Source organism: Thamnophis sirtalis, unplaced genomic scaffold, assembly GCF_051295495.1.
Source record: "Thamnophis sirtalis isolate CommonGarterSnake01/CBP01778 unplaced genomic scaffold, rThaSir2_p1.2 scaffold_15, whole genome shotgun sequence".
In the NCBI taxonomy this organism is placed as follows: Eukaryota; Metazoa; Chordata; class Lepidosauria; order Squamata; family Natricidae; genus Thamnophis; species Thamnophis sirtalis.
Window position 1 is genome coordinate 43,771,167 of NW_028261395.1, and position 26,721 is coordinate 43,797,887.

Consider the following 26,721-nt stretch of genomic DNA (forward strand, 5'->3'; position numbering starts at 1 on the left):
AATTAAAACAAAAGTGTTTCAATAAACCCGGCCGATAGCTCTCTCTGCAGAAGTGAATTAAAACATTTATGGAGATTTTTCTATGGTAAAAATATGCCTAAAAACAGGTAGAGGCCAATCCTGCCACAGAATTTATATTTTACAAAGCTCAACGCTTTGCGTTCGACCCCACGACACGCTTAGTTTTTTTTAAAGCACTAAATGGCCATCTAAAGTGGTGCAATTTAGATCAGCTTAAGCCAGGGCGAGGTGGATGCTAGGTTGCAACTGTCAACCTGGCTTGTGAGAGCCCAAGTGGAAGTGAACGGAAAATGAATGACATCTGTCCTAGCATCCCAAATCCCCAATGAACTGGGGCAGACTGATAGGATGTTGTTATTAACTAACACACACACACACCATCAGGACAGGATGGAGTTGTGAGCCAATGAAACACTTGAAGAGGCTGATATCACAGGTGTTTGTTCAATTTTCTGGGCTGCTCAAGAAAAATTTTTCCAAGTAATATTTCCAGCCTCTGTAGAAACAGGTGGGAAAGTGGCATGTGCCACCATGAGCCATGGTGGCGCAGTGGTTACAGTGCAGTACTGCAGGCTACTTCTGCTGACTACCTGCAATTTGGCAGTTCAAATCCCACCAGACTCAAGGTTGACTCAGCCTTCCCAGGTGGGTAAAATGAGGACCCAAATTGTTGGGGGCAAGAGGCTGACTCTGGAAAGTGCTTAGAGAGGGCTGTAAAGCAGCATATAAGTCTAAGTGCTATTGCTATTATATCACTTTGTTCTACCTTCTGTGACCCATTGAGGCCATTTGTGGTGAACCTGCCCTTCCTCCTCCTATCGTGTTTCCCTGAAAATACGACAGGGTCTTATTTTCTTTTTACCCACAAAATATGGCTTGGGCCTTATTATGGGGGAAGGGTTTATTGTTTTGGGGTTGCTGGGCGGCTGCTCTTAGAAGCGGGCTCCCAAAGAGCCGGGCACAGCAACATGGGCGAATGGCAGTGTTGCGCTGTCGCAGCATTGCAACACAGCAGCCATGAAGTAACCATGCTCACGAGCAGCTACCTGACAAGCCCCCTTTCCAGCCAGGCACAGCGCCATTCACTGACCTAGGGGTATCGCCAAGCTGTGTGAGCGCCTGTTCACCGCTGCTCGGCTCCCTTGGCTTGGCGCCTTCGAAATGCCAGTGAATGGCACTCTGCACGGCTGGAGGGGGGTTGCGCGAGTGGCTGTTCCGCTCTTGCTCGTGCGCCTCCCAGCCTCACGATGCCCTGGCCCAGCTCTCTCTGCAGAGCCAAGGCACCTCCGCTGCCACCACATGGCTTTTTGGTTTGCTTCCAAACCGAGTCTTCCAGCAGTGGCCGCTCTGGGCGTACACGCTATGGTTGTACGCTCTGCCAGCAGCTGGCCCACAACCATAGAGCGTACGCCCAGAGTGGCCACTGCCAGAAGACTCGGTTTGGAAGCTGCCGAAAAAGCTATGCGGTGGCAGCAGAGGTGCCTTGGCTCTGCGGGGAGAGCTGGGCCAGGGCATCGTGAGGCTGGAAAGCGCGTGAGCGAGAGCAGAATAGCCACTCACATAACCCACCTCTCCAGCCATGCAGAGCACCATTTACTGGCATTTTGAAAGTGCCAAGCCGGGCAGCGGTCGCCCATGAGGCTGTGCCCGGCTCTTTGGGAGCCCGCTCGCAAGAGAGCAGCCACCCGGAAACCCCCCTCTTCAGCTGGGCACAGCGCTGCTCACCAACCTAGCAGTATCTCGAAGACACCAAGCAACGTGATCACCTTTGCCTCTCACCCCAGTTTCCACGGTTTGGCATCTTCGGGATACCGGTAGGTTGGTGAGCGGTACTCTGTCTGGCCGGAGGTGGGGGGTTGTCCAGGGGGTTTATTTGCGGGGGAGGGCTTATATTTTTGCCCACCAGAAAAATGTGGCGTGGCCTTATTATTAGGACGTCGTATTTTCAGGGAAACACGGTAGTCTCTGGTAGGGTTACCCTTTACTCTCTACACTTAGTGACTTACAAGTTAATACCTTCTACCTCTACCATGTGAAAAATAAGGAAACCTGTAATAAGGGAAAACATGGCTAACAGAAGGCCTTGTCTTCCACCATTCCATGAGCAACACAACTTTCTGGGCTCGGCATGCAGAAGCCGAGACATATTCGCACTGCATCTTTGAGAAACGGCATTTAAGCTTTTTGGTTGAGCAAACCTCTTCAATTTAAGCCTCCTATAATAAGAGGTTAGTTCTTTGTGTTTTCGAGTTCCATGTCTACAGCAGGGAAAGACGGCTGCTGTTTCCTGGCATGTTGAAAAGGTGGGAGTCGGTGGAACACAATCCAAAAGAAAAAAAACCACTCTGATGGGAACAAGAAACACAAAATTCTATCCTAATTCAACAGGCAAGAAATAAGAGAGATCACTGCCGACGCTGGAGCACTTGGTACAGGCCTATAAAATTCCAAAATCTCTTCCATTTGGGGGATGGTTTGGAGAATTAAACTACTGGGACATCTAAAGCAGAGAATGGCAATTCACAGTTAATAAACAATCATTTTAATCCACCATACAGGTAGTCCTTGACCTATGACCTTTCATTCAGGGAGTTTGTTTGAACTTTCATTGGCACTAAAAAAAAAGCGGGTTTAGGATCTTTTTTTTCACATAACTATTTCAAGCATTCCCCAAGGTCATGGGATCAAAATTCAGGCGCTTAGCAGCTGGTATGCATTTACAACGGTTGCGGGCGGGGGGAGCTTGGGGTGTGTGTGTCACATGATCCTCCTTTTGTGGGATCACGTGACACCCCCCCCAAGCAAAGTCAAGGAGGAGGCCAGATTCACTTAACAAACTGCGTTGCTTAACTGCAGTGATTCACTTAACAACAGTGGCAAGGAAGGTCGCAAAATGGAGGCAAAGCTCACTTAGCTACTCTCTTGCTCAATTGGGGGTCAAGGACTCTCTGTAGACCATCCCTTGAATTGAACAGCGGGAAGTCAAAAGTGGGAATGTATAAACAGAGACAATCTGGGCTCTTCTTCTCCTGGTAGATGTGAAGCTTCCCACGATATCACTGGCCTGTTTAAACGCAAATTGCTGGAAGTCATATGGTTTGATTTAAATGAGTCATGATAACCTTGACAAATTCACACTGGCTGGATAGGTCAAACATATTAACCACGAGACTGTAACTCCCTTCAAATCGACCAAGTACCCTTAAAGCTGTATTTGGGCTCCCGTGACATGTGAAGGCACTCTCCCAACCCAGCCCATGGACGATATTTGAAGAGGGAAAATTCCCTGGGTGGGGACGCTGGAGGAAAAAAAAAAAAAAAGCAGAATTCAAGGATAATAAACACAAGGGATCATAAGCAAGCTCTGGCTAGACCACAATATTGACATCGTGCAAATTTATATACATCCCCTTCCACCCCCCAAAGAATTCTGTGTTGGAGCAAAGCACAGAATTCCCCAACTTCCCATATTCCAAACCAGGCACCAGATGGAGAACTGCAATCAATACATGGGCTAGATCAGGGTCAGCAACCTGTGCCTCTGGAGCCGCATGTGGCTCTTTCCTCCCTCTGCTGTGGCTCCCTACCATCGGTCGGCTTCACAATTGATTGGGCTTTCGGTTAGGACAGGTAGAGGAAAAAGGATGCTATGCTAGGAGGAGACTCTATGGTGGGGGAACCGGACTTCTGGTTGGCTCTAAAATTGAATGGGGAGCTTCCGGTTAGGACCGCTGTGGCTCTTTGAGTGTTTAAGGTTGCTGACCCCTGGGCTAGATGAAGTAGCTTGGCTTGAGCTAACTAAAACTCTGCATTCATTATTATTATTCTTCCCCCAAATTACCATATTACTCATTAATATGTAGTGGGAATTGCCTGGAATGCTGCTTGTTCAGTGGGCAAAGCAGAAGGTAGGAGCCTGCAGAGCTTCAGATGCTACCGGTCTACAAATTCCTCACCCATTAGCTATGCTCCCTAGTAAATCTTTCTGAGGACATCTGCCATGCCACAAGTCCTGATCCTTGAAAATAGTAAAGCAAGAATCTGTAATAAAAATTTAGCTAGGAAAAAATAAAACCACACGTGCACATTTCAAACCTCCTTTTATTGAAAACGTTGTAGGAACGCAGTGTGTCCTGCAGGTTGCAGCTAGGAAATAGTGTCGCTTCCCTAAAACCTGTGATATGTGAATAACCAGAATAACCTGTATACTCTTATTTCTCTGCAAAAATACGATCTGGGAAGTGAGGCAGGTTTAGTTTCAAAATTCGAAGAGTTTGAGCATTTGAAAAACAGCTTCTGCAGCTTCCAGAATCTATTTAGGAATATATTTCAAGGCTCATGCCAGAAACGTGATTAACAATTTCAACGCAACATGCCTGCAAAGCCCGTTGAGTTACATGAGTGCCATCTGTTCATAAACACGTGTGTTACAGGTTGTCCTTGACTTACAACCCCAACTGAGCCCAGAATTTTATGTTGCTAAGTGAGACATTTGTTAACCGAGTTTTGTCCTGTTTTACGACCTTTCTTGCCGCCACTGTAAAGCGAATCACAGCAGTTATTAAGTAACAGGGCCGTGAAATGAATCTAGCTTCCCCATTGACTTTGCTAATCAGAAGTTCGCAAAAGAGGATCACATGACCCCGGGGCACGACAGCAGTCGTAAATAGCAGTCAGTTGCCAGGCCGCTGAATTTTGATCACGTGACCCATGGGGACACTTTGATGGTTGTAAGTGTGACAAATGGTCCTGTCTTTTTTCCCCCCCGAGCCGCTGATACTTCAAACCGTCACTAAATGAACTATTGTAAGTCAAGGACTCCATGCATTGGTCTTTTTCAATATAAATATGCATACATTTGCTTGTATTTGAGAGTTTCAAAGCTTGCTTTGATGAAGAGGATTCCCCCCCCCATGTGTAATAAAAAGGGAGTCTCCATTGGGGTGACTAAAATAGTTCGGGGTTCTTTATTAGTTTAGCATCCACAACGTTACCAAAGAAATGCAGGTTTTCTCTCTCCCTCTCCCCCTCTCTTTCACACACACACACACCAAGGTGGTAGAATTTGAAGAAAAGGATATAATTTCAGAATTTGTTAAGGAATCATTTTTTTCCAATTCTCTAATATATTGAAAGTATTACTGCTTTCAAACTAATAGTGCCAGCCCGATCAGAAACCTAGAGCAGGGATTGGCAACCTATGTGGCTCCAGAGCCGCATGTGGGTCTTTCCTCCCTCTGCTGCAGCTCCCTGTCGCCGGCCGGCTCCACAATGGATAGGGCCTTCGGTTAGGACAGGTAGAGGAAAAAGGACGTCGCGCTAGGATGAGACTATGGTGGGGGAGCCAGACTTTGGGTCGGCTGCAGAATTAAACGGGGGGAGGGGGGGTTCCGGTTAGGACCTTTGTGGCTTAAAGTTGCCGACCCCTGACCTAGAGGCAGCATTTCAAGTATAATGGGAAGAAAAGGAAAAGAAAAACAGGTATTTCCTGAACAGGTGGCCAAATGTTCTCAAACTTGAAAAACCACCATTTTTAAAAAAAATTACAAAAGGAAACTTTCTGTTAAGACAGAGATGGAATATAAGTCCGCCTTTGGCAAGTTAAAAACCACCTCTGTGAGTTAAGAGAAATACAAGTAGTCCTTGACTTACAACAGTCCCTTTAGTGACCGTTATAACAGCACCTAAGAATGACATGACCATTTTTCACCTTTATGACCATTGCAGCATCTCGATGGTCACATGATCGAAATTCAGACGCTTGGCAAGTGACTCATATTTATAACGGTTGCACTGTCTGTGTGTGTGTGTGTGTGTGTGATGTGATCCCCTTTTGCGGCCTTCCACAAGCAAAGCCAACGAGGAAGCCAGCTTAACTGCAATGATTTGCTTAACAACTGTGGCAAGGAAGGCTGTCGAATGGGGCAAAAAAGCACTTAACACATGTCTCACTTAGCAAGAGAAATTTTAGCCTCAACTGCGGTCGTAAGCCGAGGACTAATCTATTTTCCGTTTTGCTCATTAGCTCAGAAATGAGGCAGATGGGTCTTTGTAGGAGCTGATCGCGTTGTTAGCAATATTGTTCAATGTTTACAAGGACGGACGGACGTAGATGTCCTAGATACAAAACTGGATTTAACTGCTCTTAAATAATTCCAGGAAGCCAACTCCTCCAACAAGGGAATTCGCTGGGCAAACATCACTGGACAAGCAGGGGTCAGCTAATAATTAACAAGCAGGCAGTGACAATCTGTTTTTTCTTGAGCCAAGCAGTCACTGGCACCAGTTTCATTCAAAGACCTCGCCCAGAAACTGAGTTAATGAGGGCCTTTAATGGTGGATACCATTAAAGGCGACCAATCATCAGCCCTGCAGCTAAGGAAGGGCCAAACCTGAAATATCCCGATGAATCAAACTAAGCTGCTTTTCTCAAGGTAGGATGAGAGATGGTGACTTGTTAACAGAGACTAACAACCAGGAATCTCATCCCACCCCTTGGACTTTGGTACAAGCATCTAAGGGAAGTCTCATTATCTCCTTTTGGTTTGTCACTCCAAAAGGACTGGCAGGAGACTAAAACACTAATGTGTGTATCAAAAACACTTCAGATCCTGACCAGGACATGCAGTGAACAACTCACAGTGGGTCCAGAAGCAAATCTAAGAATAAGGGAGAGGGATTTTCAGAGGAATTGGCAACTTATCTCTGAAGCACAGAGTCCTGCTGAGTTTGAGCAGGTGGCACTAGAAGACAGGAGGGGCACATCAGAGGCAAGGATTCTGTAGAAGAGCTTTATGAAAAGGAAACTTAACAGTTTCTGTCCATCATCATCTTAGTTTAATCCATAATCCTTTGCGGGTTACAGTCTGGGCAACTGAACGGGGCTAACAGAGTGTTTACTGGCTGGATGCCTTCCTTCACCAGAGCAGAGTTTTTTTTTCCAGCAGATATATTTTCAGTGTGGCCAGAGAGAGAAATATATGCCTCTACCTAGGATCGAACTCGCAGCCTCTGGATTGCGAGGCAAGAGCTCCACCTCTAGGGCACTGCATCACTCCTGAGTTTCTACCCATCCACCCACCAAAATATAGAGTCACTATTCAGAAGCAGTTATTCTGCCGTTTCGAATTATTTTAAGCCAAGGTGTTAGATCAGCTTTCTCCAACATGGCAGCTTTCCCTCCAGATGTGTTGGGGATTTAATTCTCCCCAGTAGGGAGCGATGAAGACTGTAGTCCAACACATCTGGGAAGGGAAATGTTTGAAAGGGGCTAACGCTGTTCCCTCATTGAATGTTTCCATGTGAAGCAGCCGGGATATACATTCAAAAATAAACACATACAACAGGTCTTATGGCCTCTGAATTGTAGGTTTCCTAACCTCTCCTCCTTATTTTCCTCAATCCACTTGCACGTCACTTGGTTATGATCACATATCAAAGCAATTTAAAGAAGCAACTATGAGAATAAAAGCAAGAGATGACTTCAGGGGAGGGGACACTCAGCCATTTCTTGCTGAGAGCTACTTCCTGACTAATGTTGGCTGGGAAGCCCGACATACACAGGGATACATTCCACGTGATCTGTTTCTGCTGGCATTTCTTCAAAAAAATATAATTGCACATTCTATCATCTCCAGCTATTTTACTGGCAGCCTCACTGTAAATCTGTGGTGACAAATCAGCCCCCAGGCGCCTTTGCTTATGCGAATGCCCAGAACCGATTTTGCTGACTGTAACAGTGCATTTTCAGAGGAGAAAAAGGAAGAGTTTTTGGATGAAACAAAACAAAAAGAGAGCAAGAAATAGATTGGATCCTGGGTTTCAAAGGCTGGCACCCAAATACTCAAAGAACCAGTTGCAAAATTATGTAACGCTGACCGAGTCACATGGTTTTTCAAGTGATTCACATCGGAGAGATATGCCCAGAGCTCCTGAAAACTGCCAAAACAAATCTGCTCGGTATAAAATCCGTATTGGAGAATCTCAGGCACAATACCACCTCTCCCAAAACAGGAAGCAAAATGGTCTGTAAATTACCACCTACGGGGTCTTCCTCCCACTGTCCTAACTTAGAAGCTGGCTCTGGGTAGGCTGTGAGAAGCTTGGGAAACAAGTGAGTGCCAATGCTTAAGCAAGCGTGTCTAGCTTTCTAGTCAGTTATGCCCTTCTCCAAACCACAGGCAGTTTTCGACTTAGGGCCATAACTGAGTCCCAATTTTCTGTTGCTAAGGGAGACATTTGTAAAGTGCCTTGCCCCATTTTACAACCTTTCTTGCCACAGTTAAGTGAATCGCTGCAATTTAAGTTAGTCACGCAGTTGTTAAGTGAATGTGGCTTCCCCATTGACTTTGCGTTGTCACCCTTCATTTTTCCTCTTCCAACTAAACCCAGCATTGCATTCACTTGCCCAATCCTTACTGATGTCAATAGAAGGGAATATTTGTAGCTCAGGGTTGAACTGTGGAGCCCATGGTGCTGAGCATGGCTGTTTGCTTGCAAATATTTCCTGATATTACCTAGTTGGGTAGGTATCATCCAAATATCCAAGCATACAACTAAGCTCAGACAGCATCAAGGACTGTACAGTCTTTACTGAGTTAGGAAATATTTTTCCCCGAAAAATAAAATTGAATGGTTTGTAATTTCAGAGTCTGAAGTGTTTGCCACCCCCACCTCTTCTCGGTGACTCAGTTTAAATTGCGGTTAGCACATATTTCAAGCTCTCTTGTAAAAGGAAAGCCGCACAGGAAGCCTTCTGAACAACACTAAAGCAAACAAAATGTTAAACATTACTGAGCAACTATGTCAGAAGGGAGGGGCTGAGAATGGAGAATAAGCTGGCTCTAGATATGAATCTGAAAAGGAAAGAACTACAAGTTCTATGAAGGAAGTGGTATTTAAATTACAACAGAGTGCCTTCTCCTTTAAATTGGTATTTACATGGTAGAGCTTGGGGGTGGGGAATCAAGACTGAAAAGAAACCTGGCAAGATTTTAAAACTAAATGTACCTCTCCACTCCCTAAACATACCAGCTGAAAAGGTTTTTTTTGAATCTGTCTCTCTCCTCTAATGAACAAGATAAAATGGCCATAATCATCATGTCATGCTAGAGGAAGCTCCACCCCAAAACTGAACAGCCATTACATGTCAGGAAGTGTTTTTTTTTAAAGAGGCACCAAATAAGCCTCTAATAGAACAAGAGAGAATATAACTTTAGCAAAGTTCTTCTTGAAAGCAAATATAAACTAACTGCAAGGAGCCGAGGTGGCGCAGTGGTTAGAGTGCTGTACTGCAGGCTACTTCAGCTGACTGCTAGTTCAGCAGTTCGGCTGTTCAAATCTCACCGGCTCAGGGTTGACTCAGCCTTCCATCCTTCTGAGGTGGGTAAAATGAGGACCCGGATTGTGGGGGCAATATGCTGACTCTGTAAACTGCTTAGAGAGGGCTGAAAGCCCTAAGAAGCGGTATATAAGTCTAACTGCTACTGCTATATAATTTTCTTCTCCCAGCATTTCTCAGTGTCTTCTAGAGTTTTCACTATGGACTGTTAACACTACTATTCTAGGCAGCACTGGATGGCTGTGGATGATGGGAGATGGAGCAACAGATCTAGAAGTGCGGAATTTCAGGAAACACCGGGGTAAAAGAAGTTGTGGTAGTGTCTAGACATTTGTGGCTGATCCAGAAACCAAAGCAGTCAGAACAGGTTATTATTTGGAGAGGCCACCAGGAAATGTAAGGCGGAGAAATCAGAAACACCTGGGGAGGGGCAGTTAATTTCTACACACGGATGAGTCTGTGTAACCACCACAATCTCAATTCAAATCCAGGGAATCTTACCTTCGTTCATCCAGGTAGCAGCATTTAAGCTAACTTCACAAAGAGGCCAGTGGGATCAGCCCCTGAATGGATTATATTAATTCAGAATCTTGACTAGGGAGCTGTCCCCATACTGTTGGCCATCAATAAAGCAATATAGGGAGGACCGAACAGTTTGCCTTGTTATCCCCACTCCCTTGTCTGGTCTTTGAATTTAGGGCATTTCCCTAATCCAAATGCAGGAGGAGAAATGGGGGAGAATGGAGATTTGAACCAGAAGCATCTGAGATGTACCAAAGGGGCAAAAAGTTTGTTGAGTGCATTTAAAAAAAATATCTTAAAATTTATCCAGAGGCAGCTAGCAAAGCATGATGAAACGCAGCTTCAATACATACCTAATGGATGACTTTCAGGCCAGGGTCTCTTCCAGCTTGGCTATCTGATAGGGTTGTTGTTGTTGTGGGGCAAATAGGAGGAGGCGGGAATCTATGTACACCACCCTTAGCTCCTAAAGCAATAGGAGCTGTATAATTCTAATCAATATAATTGATTAGAATTTTAATCATTAGAATTCTAATAATAAATATAAATATATTAGAATTCTAATAATCAGAATTCTAGTAACAAATATAAATACATTAAAATTCTGATAATTGGAGTTCTAGTCATAAATATAAATATATTAGAATTCTAGTAATAAATATAAATATATTAGAATACTAATACATAATTCTAATAAATAACCAAAAACACGTTTTGTTAGGGTACCAGGCCTTGGGGAGGATGCTGCAAATAATTGGGGGTTATGATTCAACACCCCCATTGCTGGCTACTCAATAATAATAATAATAATAATAATAATAATAATAATAATAATAATAATTCCAATCAATTCCTCCTCCTGCCGGCCTTAGGGAGAAGGAATCCCCTCAACCCAAGGTTTCAATGGCGTCGTGTTTTATATGGAGAAGCGGGGAGGGCGATCAGGGTCTCTTCACTGCCCGCTTCAACCCCGCATCCCATTTTTTCTCTCCAGGGGGAAGAGGGCCGCGTGGTCCTCGTCGGAAGGCGGGCAGGCGTGGCGTTACCTGAGGATATTGTGGGCCTCCATGCTGCGGTTTTGGTTACTGGAGCAAACTACAGCCACCCGGAGCGGCGAGGAGGGCATGGCTGGTTGGCGGGGCGCTCCTCCTCCCCCCCGCGGCAAGAGGCAGAGAGAGAGTAGGGGCTGGGGGGAGGTGAGGGCCCACGGCGACGTTCCCGACGGCGGCAGGGAAGACGCAGCTGCTCCTCCAGGCGGCGACGACGACGACGGCTTCTTCCTTCTCTCTCTCTTCCCCACACGAAGAAAATGGCGGCCGCGCAGACCGGAAAAGGCGGGGCCCGGCGACGTGTCGGGCATATCCGCCGTCCCTTCACTTCCGCCGTCCGGCTGGCCAAACCATAGAGGGGGAAGGGGGCAGAGCGGCCGCCCAACCTCCCCTCTCGTTCATTATAGTTCCGTGAGGTAAGGGGGTATGTGTGTGTGTGGTTTTTTTAAATCCTTTTTTAACCATTTAGGCCTGGTCTGTTGTGAGGAGAAACGGGATTAGGGGAGACAACACCCAATACTCGCCTCTCTAAGAAGCCGTTTCCGGCGCCCCACAAAAGGGAAAGGCGGCGGAAACAGCGCCGCCCTAACGGCCGCGGAGCACACCGCGCCCTGGATTATCCGTTTAACCGCCGTCGTTTCGGCTCAAGGCATGCTGGGATTTGTAGGCGAGCGTCGCGGGTTCGGCCCGAAGCGGGCTTTTCCCCGCCCGAATGAAATACATTTCCCATGAGCCTTTGCTGTTACCTCAGGGAAACGCAAGAAATGGACTCCTGAAAAACGGGGAGAAGGTTCCTGACAGGCTTTCTATTCGAACAGGGCCTTCCCAGAGGAGCGGGGACTACACCTCCCATGCTGGCTAGGTATTCCCAGAGTTATGGGTCTCACAGGTCAACTCTGAAGTCCTGAGTTCTCTTCAATACATTCACACAAGATGCTTATTCCAGTCATGAAAATCAACCCACTTTCTACATTTGGACAATTAAGTGGCCTGCCAACTAACCCAGATTTATATTGGTGTTAAACCATGGGTGTGGTGTGGTGGCCTAGAGGTGGAACTCTCGCCTCACAATCAGGAGACTGGGAGTTCGATCCTAGGTAGAGGCAGATATTTCTCTCTCTGGGCACAATGAGAATGTATCTGCTGGGGAAAAAAACTCCGCTCTGGTGACAGGAAAGGCATCCGGCCAGTAATAGCTCCAGACTCCACCCTGTAATGGATTGTGGGGTCTTTAAAAGAAAATCATGTTAAACCATAAAAACAAGAAGAGTCAAATTCCATCTTGACCCAAACTAGCATGTTGTGTGAATGCCATTGTTAAGAATTAATATTGGCTATCTTGTTTCTTCACACCGCCTCTATCCAACTGATTAACCAAGCCCATATGAGCTTAGTGTGTGGCGTCAACCTTCATGGTTAGTTAAGGGGACTGGCTTGGACAAGCTATGTTTTTAAATGCAAATGGTTTATTCCATCAGGACAACATAACCAGTAGGTTGAAATGTGCCTGGCTTGTTTGTGGGCAAACGTGGACAATGTAGGTTTGGTGCGTTGGTGTGCACCTAGAAAAAGGGGCTTCTTTTCTAAACTTTCCCAGCAACAACATTCCAAGATTTGTTAAAATTTAGCCCGAAGCGCATCCTTAAAAAAACCACAAAAAACAGAGAGATTTAACTGCAGTGCCTGTCATATAACTTTACCAGCCCTTCAACTCTAAAATACTCCACTAGGAAAACTGCAAAAGAAAAAAAAAAGGTTTTAAACACATCAAGGTTAAGAATACATTTAATTGAGACACATTGCTCAACTGACTGTCCTTCGTGCACTTTTAATCATTGTAACAGTCTCCCAAGTCAGCATTTAAAAAAATTGCTTTTGGTTCCATTAAATACTTTTTCCTACTTTTTCGTTAGCGGAATTTGACATCCCGGCTGCCTAAAAACATTTCCGGTGTATCGCAGCCACCCCGAATTCTTTGTAGTCCTCCTTTGTAAACCACATTGGTTGAAAAGATACCAAGTTACTAATAATTGATGCGCCCACCCAAGCTGCCCAGGACCTTTCCGGGGGTGTTATGATCCGTATGGGAACCCCGTTTGGGACGTGATGCTCAATCTCTTTAAAGATTCTTTCATCCAAACCGCAGAAAAGAGAGGAACCTCCTGAGAGGACCACGTTGCCATATAAGGGAGCCCAAATGTCCTTGTCACACTTGTGGATACTCCTGGTGATCATGGTATGGATGCCCGGTGCCTCGACACCGATGGTCTTGGGTGTGAAAAGGATTTCTGGCGCTTGGCAGAGATCCAGATGGATCTTGATGGTATTCCCATCGGGCAGCTTCACCTTCTGTTCCACTTTCTTCAGAGCTTCTTGTTTGGGATCCAAAGCCACGTAGCAAAAATTCTCTTTGATGCGCCTCAGTATGGTTTTCTTGGCCCGGCTCACTAAACCAGGGTTCTTCTCCATCAGGAGATTGGCAAAGTAGTCCGTCACGTCCCTTCCTGCCAGAGGGAGTTTGGATACCCCATGAGGTAAGCAGTATCCGTCGTAAATTGGGACGGCATGGGTCACTCCGTCTCCGCTGTCCAGCACCAAACCAGTGGTACGAGCCGAGGCATACAATGCTAGAGTCGCTTGGATCGCAAGGTACAACGCTGGGACTCGAAAGCTTTCAAACATGAGCTCTGTGATTTTTTCCCGGTTCTTCAGCGGATTCCTGGGGGGCTCTGAAAGAAACGCAGGCCTTGTGCTGGGCTTCACTTTAAGTTCGTACCTGTAGATATATCTCATCAGCTTCTTCATATCATCCCAGCAGGAAATAACCCCACGTTCCACAGGATAACTCAGCAAGGCCCCTTTCTTGGCCATGGCTCCTCCCCCAATATAAATTTTCTCCGGTTTCTCTTGGAAACGACCAACCACGGACGGGACAATGACTTTCGGTTCCGCCTCCCCAGAAAGCCCCGCTTTGCAAGACCCGGATCCATTGTCAATAATCACAGCCGGGGTTTGTAAGACTTCGACATTTGACATGGCTCTGCCGTTGAAAGAGCCCAAATGCTAGGATTTAGATCTGGTTGTTTTTTTTTTTCAGAATGACAGATAACAAAACATTCTTAAGGATCTGACATCACAAATGGACAGCTTCTGCCCCAGTACTCCTTTACACAAACAAGTTGGCAAACTCCTGAAGCTCTGGACCATGTCTATTTTTGGCCCAGGGGTGGGGTGATGCCAGCATTACTGCCGGTGTGGCGCCCCAAAAAATTTATGCAAGCTCGCTGACAAAGAAGTTCTCATGAGCCCTTCATGAAAGGAGAATTTCTCTCTCTGCAGACTCTTAGCGCAAGAAGTAAACAGCCACCTATAAGATTCCATGGCCCAAATCAGATTCAAATCTAGGTTTCTCCAGTCCTGATTCACCACCCCAACTTTTATGCTGCTCTTTTGAGACTTCTCATTGCCAATTTCCCTGTTAGCAGATCCTGAGAATAGCCGATCTCCGCTAGATGGCAGTCAAATGTTGCAAAGATTTGAATCCCCGGACCAGGCAAAAAAAGAAAAAAACCCAGTGAAAAGGGTTAAAGAAATACAATGGATGGATTCTTTTTCCAGCTAAGGTTGGCAATCCGGCAGGCCTGGGTCTGTTGACCTCACTGTTGAGGTCCAGCCCCGATTAGAATGAATGTATGAGGTGTTGCTGTTTTTAAACTGTTTCTTTCGTTATGTGTTTCGTTGTGTGTTTTTTTCTCTTTATTTTTGTAAGCCGCCCGGAGTCCTTCGGGATTGGGCGGCATATAAATATGTCTAATAAATAAATAAATAAAATAAATTGGCAAGCGAAGAAATAGGACTGGTCAGTTCTTTTGGATTTCAAAAGGATGCAAAATGCACAAATCAGTCCCTCTAAAGCTTTTAATAACACTGAGGCTCACTGGCAGATCCCTACATAGCCCACAGATTCCCAGATCCCAGTAGCTTTCTTCAAAAACAAGCTCACTAGTTAGAAAACACCATTTTCTTCTTGATTCCTTCAGGAATTATGGACAGGCATAACCTAATGTGGACAAAGAATCCCTTTGGAATGAGAAGAATTTTGGTCTATTCTGTTCTTTGTGAGGCAGAAGCAAAAATCTTGCAGCGTTTACCCCACAATATCTACTTAACTTTGGGAAATATAGGTAGCTGAGGATTAAAAAATGCTCCCTCCAAGCATAGGTTTTTGAGGGACGGATTAGTTGAAGTAACTACCTGATTTTTATTGTGATGGATGTACTAAATGTAGTCCTTGACGTATGACCACAATTGAGCCCAGAGTTTATGTTGCTAAGTGAGAAATGTGTTAAGTGAGTTTTGCCCCATTTCCAACTTGTCTTGCCACGTTTGTTAAGTGAATCCCTGAAGCCGTTAAATTCGTAACATGGTTGTTAAGTGAATCTGGCTTCCCCATTGACTTTGCTTGTCAGAAGGTCACCAAAGGCGATCACGTGATCCTTGGACATTGCAACCATCATAAAATATGAACCAGCTGTTAAACACCCGAAAGTTAATCCCCAATGGGGGATGCTGTAACGGTCATAAGTTTGAAAAATGGCCATAAGTCAAACGGGCACTAAATGAGCTGCTGTAACTTGTTTTCAATTCGGATCTTTAGGCCGAATTTTTATTTTTATTTGTAAAAATGACCATTGCTTTGGCATTGAGCACCAGCAGAATGCAAGTCATAGCAAAACAAAGATGAGGTTAGCTTTTGCCTACTAACTCCCCCCCCCCTTTTTGGAAATTCTAATTATGGCACACAGGTGCGAAGAGAAGCTGTAAATAAAGTTTAGGCTCTGTTCCATTTGCCAAAAGGAGCTGTGATTGGCAGGGTAAGGATGGGAGCAGTGGCACACACAATGACAAACAAACTGGAGGCCTTTACCTTAAGAGGGTCTGCATCTTAGAGATCAGTTTTTATTTGTTGCTGAAGCAACTTTTCAGGTTTCTAAGTAACAACCCCAAAGCAATCAAAACTCTGAGGCCTAGAGTTTCCTCAAAGCATAATTTTATAGGGGATGTCATATTGGCACAGCAGGTGAAAACCTGACTCTGAAGGACCCCACCCAAATCAAAACCCAAAATTCTTGCCCTTCAGGTCGCAGTCCCAACTCCTGGCTGACTTTGGTCCACGCCCTTCCAACAACCAATAGAGCATCCTTGGCTCCCATGGGAAAGAATGCTATTTTGGCTACACATCCCCCCCCCCAGCCATCTCTACTACCCCCCTTATGTTGCCACAGCTCCACCCAGCCTTGCTGTGAAAGCCCTGAAGATGCTCCCAAAAATGACTTCAGGGCTGACAGGCTGCCCCCCTCAGTTGAGAAAGACCTCCTTGCAATAAAAGGGAGGTTAATCTGCATCCCAATCAACCTCCGCCTTCTCTGCCCCACAAGGTGATCCTTTGGGTTTAAGAGAGCGACTACAACATTTGGACTTTCTACTGGTAGCAGCTACACAGCTTGGGCATCAGAGCTATCCATGGTGCTTATTTCTCTCCTCGGACTGTAGCCTTTGCAACACAAACTCTGCCTTGCTTCATTTAGCCTTCCTAGCTTTGTTCTTCCTGGACTTTGCCTTATTGGAACTTAAGTTTCTCTCTAGGATGATAACTTAGTCAGCGGAGACTTTTACCCAGAAAAGAAAAAGTTAAGTCTTAGACTGTATCCATCTTCATGTTAAGATTTTCAATGGGCTTTTTTTAAGAGGGTGGGGATATATTCCAGTAATGCACAAATGCCCACTTTCATTTTAATAAGCTGCCACACATTAAAAAAAAAACCTATGACAGTTATTAGTGTAAATCAAATGTTGGAAGAAATGTCCTTCTGGTTTCAGTTCCAAGTGTGGGGAAAGACTCTGGAAACATGGAGGCTGCTTGGAAAGTTGGTTTAATGGTGGACAGGATCATATGGCTTGAGTTCCTGAACAGAAAAGGGGGATCACATGCTTCCAGATGTTGGGTGAAGAAGAAAAAGAGACCAAGATGCTGAAAGTTCCTGGTTTTATGCCCTCTCTGGTCTTTGATCTTGATCTTGTCTTCTGATTGGTTGTCAGACTCTCATAGATCCATGCAGGGGCAACTCTCTAGGCTGTTTTGAGTCCAGATTTGGTTGAGCATTGCTTCTTCCCAGGTGCCCGGTGGTGAGATGGGTAAGGAGCGAATACTATCATGCCTTCATCTCATCACCCTGAAGCTGAAGGGGGAGATATTTGTTATGTAGAATAGAGTGGCCCAGGCGTTTTAATGGCCCATTGACAAATGTGGGGGCTATTAAGAGTAAGTCCGTTTTCTGCCTAAAAACATGTTTCTCCATTTCTGATCCAGGGAAATATAATATTCTGCCTTTTCAATATTTCCCAGGTTATTTCATTTTTCTAGGAGGGGTGGATGCTAACATCCTATACAAGATTATCTGGGAAAGGCAATCTAGCAAAGCTGCCTCCATGTGTACGTAGCAACGAAAGAATTCACCAAAGCAGAACTCCCAAAGAGAGCAGAGCTGGCTTCATCATTTTTGAATTCAAGGAAATAATAAGACATATATATCATCTTAAAAGAGTTGGACTTTCAATCATTCTGACCAGAGTCTAAAATTGTACACCACCTCACAGGGCTGTTCTCTTCTCTGCCAATGATTCAATTCGATCTCTTCCCCTAAATCCACCCCTCCCAAACTCTCTTTTGTGTTTTTATCCCTCCCTTTCCTATGCCTGAATTGGCAATTAGGACTGAGGGAAGGGCAATGTGCGCCTTTATTTACAGCTCTTTGAGAAATCAGTCTGGTGCAGTTCCATTTCTATTCCTGCCTCACATGTGTTCATCATCCGATTTAAAAATAGACCTCTGTTCCCATCCTGTTTTCTATTTGTCAATATGGCGAGGAAGGTGCTTTCTTCCTCTTCCCCCTGGCTCTTCTCCCCCCCCCCAGTTTTTAAGCAAAAAAACTCTTTACTTGGAGAAAAGGGGAGGAAGGAGAGAGAGAGAGAGAGAGAGAGAGAGAGAGAGAGAGAGAGAGAGAGAGAGAGGGAGGGAGAGAGAGAGAGAGAGAGAGAGAGAGAGAGAAGTTATTTACAGTCACTTAGACCAGAAGAGAGAGAAAAGAGTGAAGGATATTTTTTTTGCTTAAAATTCCTTGCCAGTGATAGTTGATTTAAAATATATTAAGATATGTATAATCTATCAACCATGCAGTGGGTGCTATATATTTTGAAGGATGTCATAGATTTGGAAGCTGGTCTGTTGAGCAGAGAGCTATTACTCTGTCCAATATCTGCCAATTTGTTTCGCTGCCGTTATTCCCTTTCCCATCACTACAAACAGAAAGACATAAACAGACATCCCCTCCCCAGGACTATAAAGGTAAAGGTTCCCCTCGCACATATGTGCTAGTCGTTCCCGACTCTAGAGGGCAGTGCTCATCTCAGTTTCAAAGCCAAAGAGCCAGTGCTGTCCAAAGACGTCTCCATGGTCATATGGCTGGCATGATTCAATGTTGAAGGCACACGGAACGCTGTGACCTTCCCACCAAAGGAAGTTAAGATTTTAACCTTAGACGATAGCATCCAACACAAGCCAACATAGGACACAGCCTCATCTTGTCTTATTTTTGTTGTTACGTATGTTACTTGAACAATCACATCCATATTGATGCATCTGAGCCCTATCTTTTGTAAACCTGTAATAATGGTTTAACTAGCCGATAACCCAGTGTTGCCCGGATATTTATTTATAGGGGGAAAATGTCCGGACCAAACGTAATTTCTAATGTTGGATTTTTCCCTCATACCAGAGGGAGCCCCCTTGTGGAATACTGTGAAGCTGTTACTATGGCAACTCCCCTGCGCTGTACAGTAGAAGCCATCTTACGGCAATACAGTAGAGGCCATTTGAAGGCACAATAGGCTGCATCTTAACAGAACACCCCCTCCAAGGGGTGTTACGGGTGTCTTACTCCCAGTATTTTTCTTCAGAGAGCAAGTCATCTGTGTACCAAATTTGGTTGAAATTGCTTGAGGTGTTCCAGAGTTATGCTGGAACATACACACACACACATACACACACACACAAACACACACACACACACACACACAGAGCCCTAGATAGATAGATAGATAGATAGATAGATAGATAGATAGATAGATAGATAGATTGTACCAAGGCACATGCAAAAACAAACATAAAAAGTTGACCCGTATACTGTTTTTAATCCACTTTTATTTGTTCTTGATGGAGTGGCCTGGGAGCCAGTGAGTTGCTTCTTTTTACATGGCTCTCAACCCTTCGTGTTGCACAGTGACAAAAAAAACCCTTGCTCCTCAAAGGCATTTATTTAAAAAAAAAAAAAAACCTAGCAGCAACCATTATAAAACAAGTAACACATTTGTTGGGGGTTCCTTAGTTTCCACTGGGAATGCCAGGGGAAAGAATGTGTGGACATCAAATCTAAAAGTGCACAAACTTGCCCAGTGAAGGCGACTACAGTAATGGAGGAGTTTGGTTATCCTTTAGAACAAAAACTGGGAATAGCAGAGGACAACATCCAGCCTGAAGGCACAGAATAATGCTTAACAAGCCTGGCTACATTGGAGCTACCACGGAAGCGGCGGGATAGAGCAGAGGACAATCCGACACAGAAATGTTGTAGAATTTACTTCTTAGAATTCAAAGCTCTGGCATAATCTCCGTTTTCAGAGCCTTTAAACAGCCTAGAAAGCCTTGAAGTCTTGAAAGACTAGTTCTATCGAGAATGCTTCTTAACATTTGACTTAAGACTTTTTATTTTCTTTCCTCTCATTTTGTTTTCTTTCTGGATTGTTTTAGATTGTGAAACTAGCTGGTAGAAACTGCCTTTTTTATTATTAATCATTCTGTCAGCCTCTTTATCTGGAGACGGAATAAAAAGGCTATAGAATGAATCAGTGCTTTTAAACCACACGCACACACACAAAACAAGTGTCGCTCCTACTATTCCAGACTTTTGCCCTTTGCTTCAGGCAGTGGAATGTCTTGGGTTGGTCCTGATTTTAATTTTATTTCTTTTCAGTTTTGAACTTGGATGTCAACACGGAATGGAAGTCAAAGCAAGAAACTGCCTACAGTGGTGAAATGTGGACAATCTTCAGCTGGAACCCCACTCTGTCGTTCATTAGAAAGTTAATTTTCTTCTTTCACGGTAACAGTTTTTCATTTTATATATTTATATTTATATTTGGAAGATCAAATAGCTGGTCTGCGATTTTATAAAAATGTCCTTAAAAGCTATTCCCAGCTGAAAATCAAAGTTACAGTTAGAGTTCTGGATTCACAAAACTGCTTAACTGTAAATTATTAAATAAACCATAGTATATTGGATCACTGCATAACACACTACAGTATTAGGCAGGATTGTCGATTCAGGAATAATATTAAAAGTGCTCAGATTAAAGCCAAAGAGGAATGTTAATAATGCTATTTTCACAGGTTTTTAATTGCTTATATTTTTCTTTTCTTTCTTTTTTTTCCTGTTAGTCATCTGGGGTCCCTGAGGGTAGAAAAACTGGGACATAAGTTAATAAATGCTTTTGTTTGTTACAGCTGAAATTGACCAGACTTGTAATTGCCACTTTTATGCAATAAGCCTACTTTGCTCAGTATTTATGTTCCATGTTGATCAATATATCACAGTATATTAAATTCCACAAGCACATGAATAAGGTATCCAAGGAAACTTAGCTAAACGGTCACTACTGCAACCAAATATACACTTACTTGGGAGTAAACTCATTGAACAATGAAGTTTACTTCTCAGTAGACATGCATAGGATTGCACAGTAGATACCTCGGGGAATGGAATTAAACTATTTCAACGCAAAGTCAGTCATTTTTCTCCCGAGCACTGATCCAGGGGAAAACTGGATGTTATTCTCATCAGCAATAGCCAACATCTAAGCACGTGTTTTAAACATCCATCACCCTCTCTAAACCAGCCCTCAAAAACATTTCAATTTCTCGAATTCATCTCTCGGAACGCTATATATAAAACCACTTTGGATACTGAGATGAAGCTAGGAAATTCAGTATCTTTGTCTAGCCAGCAAGAAAATTAATTTAAAAAAAGAAAAGAAAGTGGAGGGTTTACTGAAGATTTGAAGGCAAGATAATCTTAAACTATCTACCTTGGACCTCACCCCATTCGTAAGAGGTCTGTAAAGGGGGCATGCATAAGCGCACCAGAGTGCCTACCATCCCTGTCCTACTGTCCCCATTTATTCATACCCATTTCCTGTGTTCATGTCCATGTTTAGAGTTATACCTGTTATCTCATACATTTTTGACAAACTAAATAAATAAATAAATAATGGGAGAAACACAAGGAAATGTGGCAATTGCTACATTTAGCTGCAGCCCAAGGAATTTTCCCTGGCATGGATAGATCCCCAAATGGAGTTTCCTGATTGATTCAAATTCAGATGAAGGCTTTTTTCAAATGTTATGTGGCTGGGACAGTTTGAAGAGGGTTTCTAGAACAGAGCCTTTTTCCTGTGCACCCAGCAGCTTCTGGGTTCGAACCCAGCAATTGCCGCACCGAAAAAGCCCTGCGGCTACTTATCCTTCCCAACAGATTCTCCCAAGGTGGAAGCTGCTTATATCCAACCATCAACTGAAAAGTTTGGCCCTGCATCGGGGCACTTTACCTCCGGATCAACTCCAGCATGCCTTTCCAGAGAAGTCATTCCCACAAGCAGCTGTCCCAAGGGCCCCTCATCCCCAGATGAGCACCAGGAGGACCAGGTGAAGAGCCAGCTGTAAGTCAGAAAGCAGCCCTCTCGTCCCCTTTCAGTAGGACAGTCTAGAATTTTCTCATTGCTCAAAAGAAAAAAGGCAAATATGAAATCCCTTAGAAAGGTAAAGGTTCCCCTCACATGCGCTAATCGTTCTTGACTCTAGGGGGCGGTGTTCATCTCTGTTTCAAAGCCGAAGAACCAGCGCTGTCCGAAGATGTCTCTGTGGTCATGTAGCTGGCATGACTCAAAGCCAAAGGCGCATAGAATGCTGTTCCCTTCCCACTAAAGGTGGTCCCTATTTTTTCTCCTTGCATTTTTTACTTGCTTTCGAATGGCTAGGTTGGCAGAAGCTGGGACAAGTCACGGGAGCTCACTCCGTTACGCGGCGCTAGGGATTCGAACCACCGACCTTTCTGATCGACAAGCTCAGCGTCTTACTCACTGAGCTACTGTGTCCCTATTCAATCCCTTAGTTCAGCTCAACTCCCCAGCAGCGTGATGGGATGCACCCAGGCAAGGTGTTGAGTTTTTTTGAGCCCCTGGTTTGTCGTTGCCATCTTCTGGGAGGTTACCCTCCTGAGATCTCCTGGTGGTCTTCGCTCCAGACTGCCAAACCAAAAGAGAGAACTCGGGAGTCTAATCCTCCATGGAAGAAAAACCCTTTACTTGGAGGGCGGGGTGGGGTGGGGAAGTCACCTTCTTTCCCAAACAGGGACCAAGAAACACTCCGCCCAAAACTACGCCTCCCAGCATGCCGCAGCCTCCATTCGCGCTTTAAGCCCCGGCCGGGACCTTGCGGGAGTTGTAGTCCCGCTCTCCAGCTGGAAGGCAGCGGCTGAACCCCCGCCGCCCCAAAGCGGCAGAAGAAGGTCTGACGGGCCAGATCCGAGCGTCGGGGCTCAGCTGCCCCGCTTGGCCGAAGAGGGCGTAAGGTTCTCGGTCAGGTAAGCCACCAGGAGGCAGATGAGGACTAGCATGACGCAGATGGAGCCCCCGACGGCCGTCATGGCCACGACGATATCCCGCATGCCGGCCGGCTCCACGGTGAACTCCACGCACTCGGCTACCGCCGCCGGCTCGTCCCCGCCGCCCAAGACGGGCTGGAGGCAGAGGCGGTAGCGGACACTGCCGTGCGGGTCGGCCAGCAGGTAGTCCCGGCAGGCGGCGCCCAGCCGCACGCTCTCGCACTGGAAACGCGTGTAGGCGCCTTCCCACGAGCAGGAGAGCGCGAAGCCCCGCAGGGGAGGCTGCCGATCGGCCGGCCAGGCCCACTGCAGCAAGACGCTGCCGTTGCGGAGCACGTTGGCCAGCAAGGCGCGGCCGGGCGAGCGGTGAGCCGTGCAGCGCTCCGGAGCGCAGTGGAAACCCAGCGCCGGGCTGCGGAAGCATAGCCGTCCCGGGCCGTCTTCGCTCAGCACCTTGTAAGGACACCAGGGCTCTGCGACGCCTCCTTCTCTTCCTCCCGATCCTTCTCCCCCGGCTCTGCGCGCCTTCGGGTCGGTTCCCCCAACTCCCGGGCAAAGCAGGGCCACTAGGAGGGAGAAAGCCAACATGCTGGCCGGGCATCAGGCAAGGCTGGATCGCGGTTCGCTTAGCGCGGCGGGACGATCGCCGGCCGCCGCCTTCCTCGCCTTCGCCGGCCCATTTTTTTTTCAAAGTGGCCGCTTGGAGACGGTGCGGCGGGGCAACCTTCCTGGCACCTCCCGCCCCGGGGAGGGCGGGCCAGCTCCGCCCCTGTGGCCAGCCGCTTCCCGGCCTCCCGGCGCCGCCCTTGAGGCTCTCTCTCTCCCCCCCCCCCCCCGCCTTGGACGCCAGGTTGGGAAGATTTACAGATGAGCAGAGTTGGAAGGGACCTTGTAGGTCATCTAGTCCAACCCCCACCCAAGCAGGAGACCCTTCACCATTTCTGACAGATGGCAGTCAGGTCTCTTCTTGAAAGCTTCCAGGGATGATGCTCTCACAACTCCTGAAGGCAAGTCATTCCATTGAATATAGAATAACAGAGTTGGAAGGGACCTTGTAGGTCATCTAGGCCAACCTCCTCCTCCCCCTCCTCAAGCAAGAGACCCATCACCATTTCTGACAAATGGCAGACCAATCTCTTATTGAAAGTTTCCAGTGATGAAGCTCTCTCAATTTCTGAAGGCAACTTCTGTTCCTTGGGTTGATTGCTTAGGTATTACAGGTTTACAGATGATCAGAGTTGGAAGGGACCTTGTAAGTCATCTAGTCCAACCCCCTGCCCAAGCAGGAGACCCTTCACCATTTCTGACAGATGGCAGTCCAGTCTCTTCTTGAAAGCTTCCAGTGATGAAGCTCCCACAACTTCCGGAGCAACTTCTGTTCCTTGGGTTGATGGTTCTTCCTGTCAGAAGCGGCTGGGTTTCTTGGTGCTATTTATTTATTTGTTTATTTATTTGTTTGTTTCATTTATTTAGTTGGTCAAACATAGACATGAGCACAGGAAAAAGAGTATAAAGAAATGATGACAAATAAGTATAAGCATGGACATGATCATGTGAAATGAGTACAAATCAATGGGGATGGTAGGCATGCTGGTGCGCTTATGCACACTCCCTTAGGGATTGCTTAAGAAACCCACAGAGGACAGTTTAAGGTTAAAGCTTAGTGGGGGTTTGAGGAACTACTTCTGCCCAGTGCAAGGGGTTGGATTGCTCGGGATCATTAGCCGCCACCCCGGACACTGAAAACCCCACGAGGAGATGCCCTCTCCAAACCTTGGTGCGTGGGAACTCAGCCACTTGCACCCTTTCTCAAATCCAGCCTTGGAAGTTCAGAAGCTTGGTGAAATCCAAGCAGGGTTAGAGCTGGTTAAGACTTGGATGAGAAACCACAAAGGAAAGCATGGTGTTTTATTGGTTAGACTGGGAGGTGCAAACACATTGCAGAAGAAGGCAACGGGGGGGGGGGGGGGGGGAACTGCCCAGTGAGCTCACTTCTGCTTGTAGGAGATCCTCTCTTTTGCTGTTGCAATGGATGGCTGCGGAAGTTGGACCATAAGGAAGGCTGAGCACCAAAGAACGGAGGCCTTTGAGCTCTGGTGCTGGAGAAGTCTCCTGCAAGTCCCTGGCACTGCAAGGCCAGAGATCCACCCTGACTGCTCTTTAGAAGGCCAGATCCTGGAGAGGAAACTCAAGTACTTTGGCCACCTGATTCTCCAGGGAAGAAGGACTCCCTGGAGAAGAGCCTCATGCTGGGAACGATGGAGGGCAAAAGAAGGAGGGGACGGCAGAGAAGGAGGTGGCTGGATGGAGTCACTGAATCAGTCGGCGTGAGCTTAAATGGACTCCAGAGGGTGGTGGAGGACAGGAAGGCCTGGAGGGATGTTGTCCAGGGGTTTCAATGGCTTGGACACAACTTTGCAACTAACAACAGCAAAAGAAATGTTTATTTTTGGGGCCAAGTCCTTTGAAAAAATGCCTGCCCTTGCAAGGCCATTGCAGATTTTGGCTCCCCTGCAGGAACTGCCTGCCCTAGGAACAGCCAGCTCTCTGCAAACAAGACATTAATAAAACCTTGTCAGGGACACCGAGCTGTCTTGCCTGCAAAAGAAGCCAAATTTAGAAGCCCGCTCAGTCTAAAGAGATGTAGCGTGAGACTTGTGAGATCAAAATAATAGTTTGCAGAGCCAGGTCAGTCCTTTTCCTTTCCTTTATAAAAAGGAAGAAGCCCTTATTCTGGATTCAATTCTGAGCTTTCCCCCCAAAGATCCAGAAAGCAGGTTGACAAAGGCCGGGTTCACAACATCCCAACATCCTTGGTTTATCTAACTGGTGGCTTGAATAAGCTCCCCCCCACCCCCAAAAAATCCACTGAGCATCCTTTGGCAATAAAAAAAAAACTCGGCAGGGTGGACAAAGTTTTGTGGGAAAGGTAGAAAGTTTACGAGGAGGTGGTGGGAAGCAAAGTCCCAGCTTCCTTTTTGAAAAGTACTTAGTGACTTGTCCACCAGGGGGCACCCAACACATACTTTCAAAATTCCACACCTATGCTCACTCTAGTGCGCCCCCCTCCCCAAGTTTTGCCTTGTTTCCCTACGACAGGGGTGTCAAACTTGATTTCATTGAGAGCTGCATCAGGGTTGTGTTTGATGGGGGGGGGGGGAGCTCAACATCACTTGTATCGGGGAGGGGGGGCGGCACCTTTGGACTTCCCTCAGACCCTCCCTCCCTCCCTTTCATTATTTCCTTCCTTCCTTCCTTCCTTCCTTCCTTCCTTCCTTCCTTCCTTCCTTCCTTCCTTCCTATCTTTTCATCTTTCCTTCTTTTTCTTTGTCCTTCCCCTTTCCCCTTCCCCTTTCCTGTCCCTTTTTGGATGTTCAAATGCAAAAGGGGAAACATTTCTCCTTTTTTATTTTATTTTTAGTTTGTTTTGCTAGTCCTCTGCCAGCAAAAATGGAGTCTGGGCTCCAGCAGCCTTCTGCCAGATCCCGTTTTCGCTGGCAGAGGCACCATGGGCCAGTTGAGATCGAATTGCTGGCAGTCGGCAGAGTCAGCCTACAATACTGCATTTAACCACTGTGCCACCATGGCTCATTCCTTCCTTCCTTCCTTCCTTCCTCCCTCCCTCCCTCCCTCGCTCCCTCCCTCCCTTTGCAATAGCACTTAGACTTATATACTGCTTCACTGTGCTTTACAGCCCTCTCTAAGCGGTTTACAGAGTCAGCCTATTGCCCCCAACAATCCAGATCCTTATTGTATCGACCTCCGAAGGATGGAAGGCTGAGTTAATCCTGAGCCAGTTAGAATTGAACTGCCAAATTGCAGGCAGCCAGCAGTCGGCAGAAGTAACCTGCAGTACTGCACTCTTAACCACTGCACCACCACAGCTCAGGGAGCACATTCCACTCGATTGAATCCCAAGCATTTGAAACAATACAACCAACCTTGGGATTTCATCAGCTTGTTAATTCTGCTGGTTGGCGCCCAGGTTTCTGGCCACGGGGTTTTCTGGCTGCTG

The 26,721-nt window shown here is 46.1% G+C and overlaps 3 protein-coding genes across 3 annotated transcripts in view; all 3 read right to left on the reverse strand.

Moving 5' to 3' along the window:
* The window catches only part of SSU72 (SSU72 homolog, RNA polymerase II CTD phosphatase), a 41,845-nt gene extending 30,636 nt beyond the window's left edge, over positions 1-11,209 (reverse strand). The window contains exon 1 of the mRNA XM_087702151.1: positions 10,930-11,209. Within this exon, the coding sequence (XP_087558277.1) occupies positions 10,930-11,009 (80 nt within the window). The 5' untranslated portion in view covers positions 11,010-11,209. The remainder of the gene's footprint in view (positions 1-10,929) is intronic.
* A 1,494-nt stretch (positions 11,210-12,703) lies between these two features.
* LOC106551737 (actin-related protein T2-like) lies at positions 12,704-13,976 on the reverse strand. Its single transcript, XM_014069884.2, has one exon. The coding sequence runs from the start codon at positions 13,966-13,968 to the stop codon at positions 12,868-12,870; it is 1,101 nt and encodes a 366-aa protein (XP_013925359.2). The 5' UTR covers positions 13,969-13,976; the 3' UTR covers positions 12,704-12,867.
* Positions 13,977-19,174: 5,198 nt separating this feature from the next.
* On the reverse strand, positions 19,175-23,406 carry FNDC10 (fibronectin type III domain containing 10). The gene has a single exon (XM_087702103.1). It carries the CDS (start codon positions 23,292-23,294, stop codon positions 22,641-22,643), a length of 654 nt encoding a protein of 217 aa, XP_087558229.1. The 5' UTR covers positions 23,295-23,406; the 3' UTR covers positions 19,175-22,640.
* Positions 23,407-26,721: the final 3,315 nt, after the last annotated feature.

Coding starts and splice junctions, on each gene's coding strand:
- FNDC10 (XM_087702103.1), bottom strand. CDS start 23,294: ATGTTGGCTTTCTCCCTCCTAGTGGCCCTGCTTTGCCCGGGAGTTGGG.
- LOC106551737 (XM_014069884.2), bottom strand. CDS start 13,968: ATGTCAAATGTCGAAGTCTTACAAACCCCGGCTGTGATTATTGACAAT.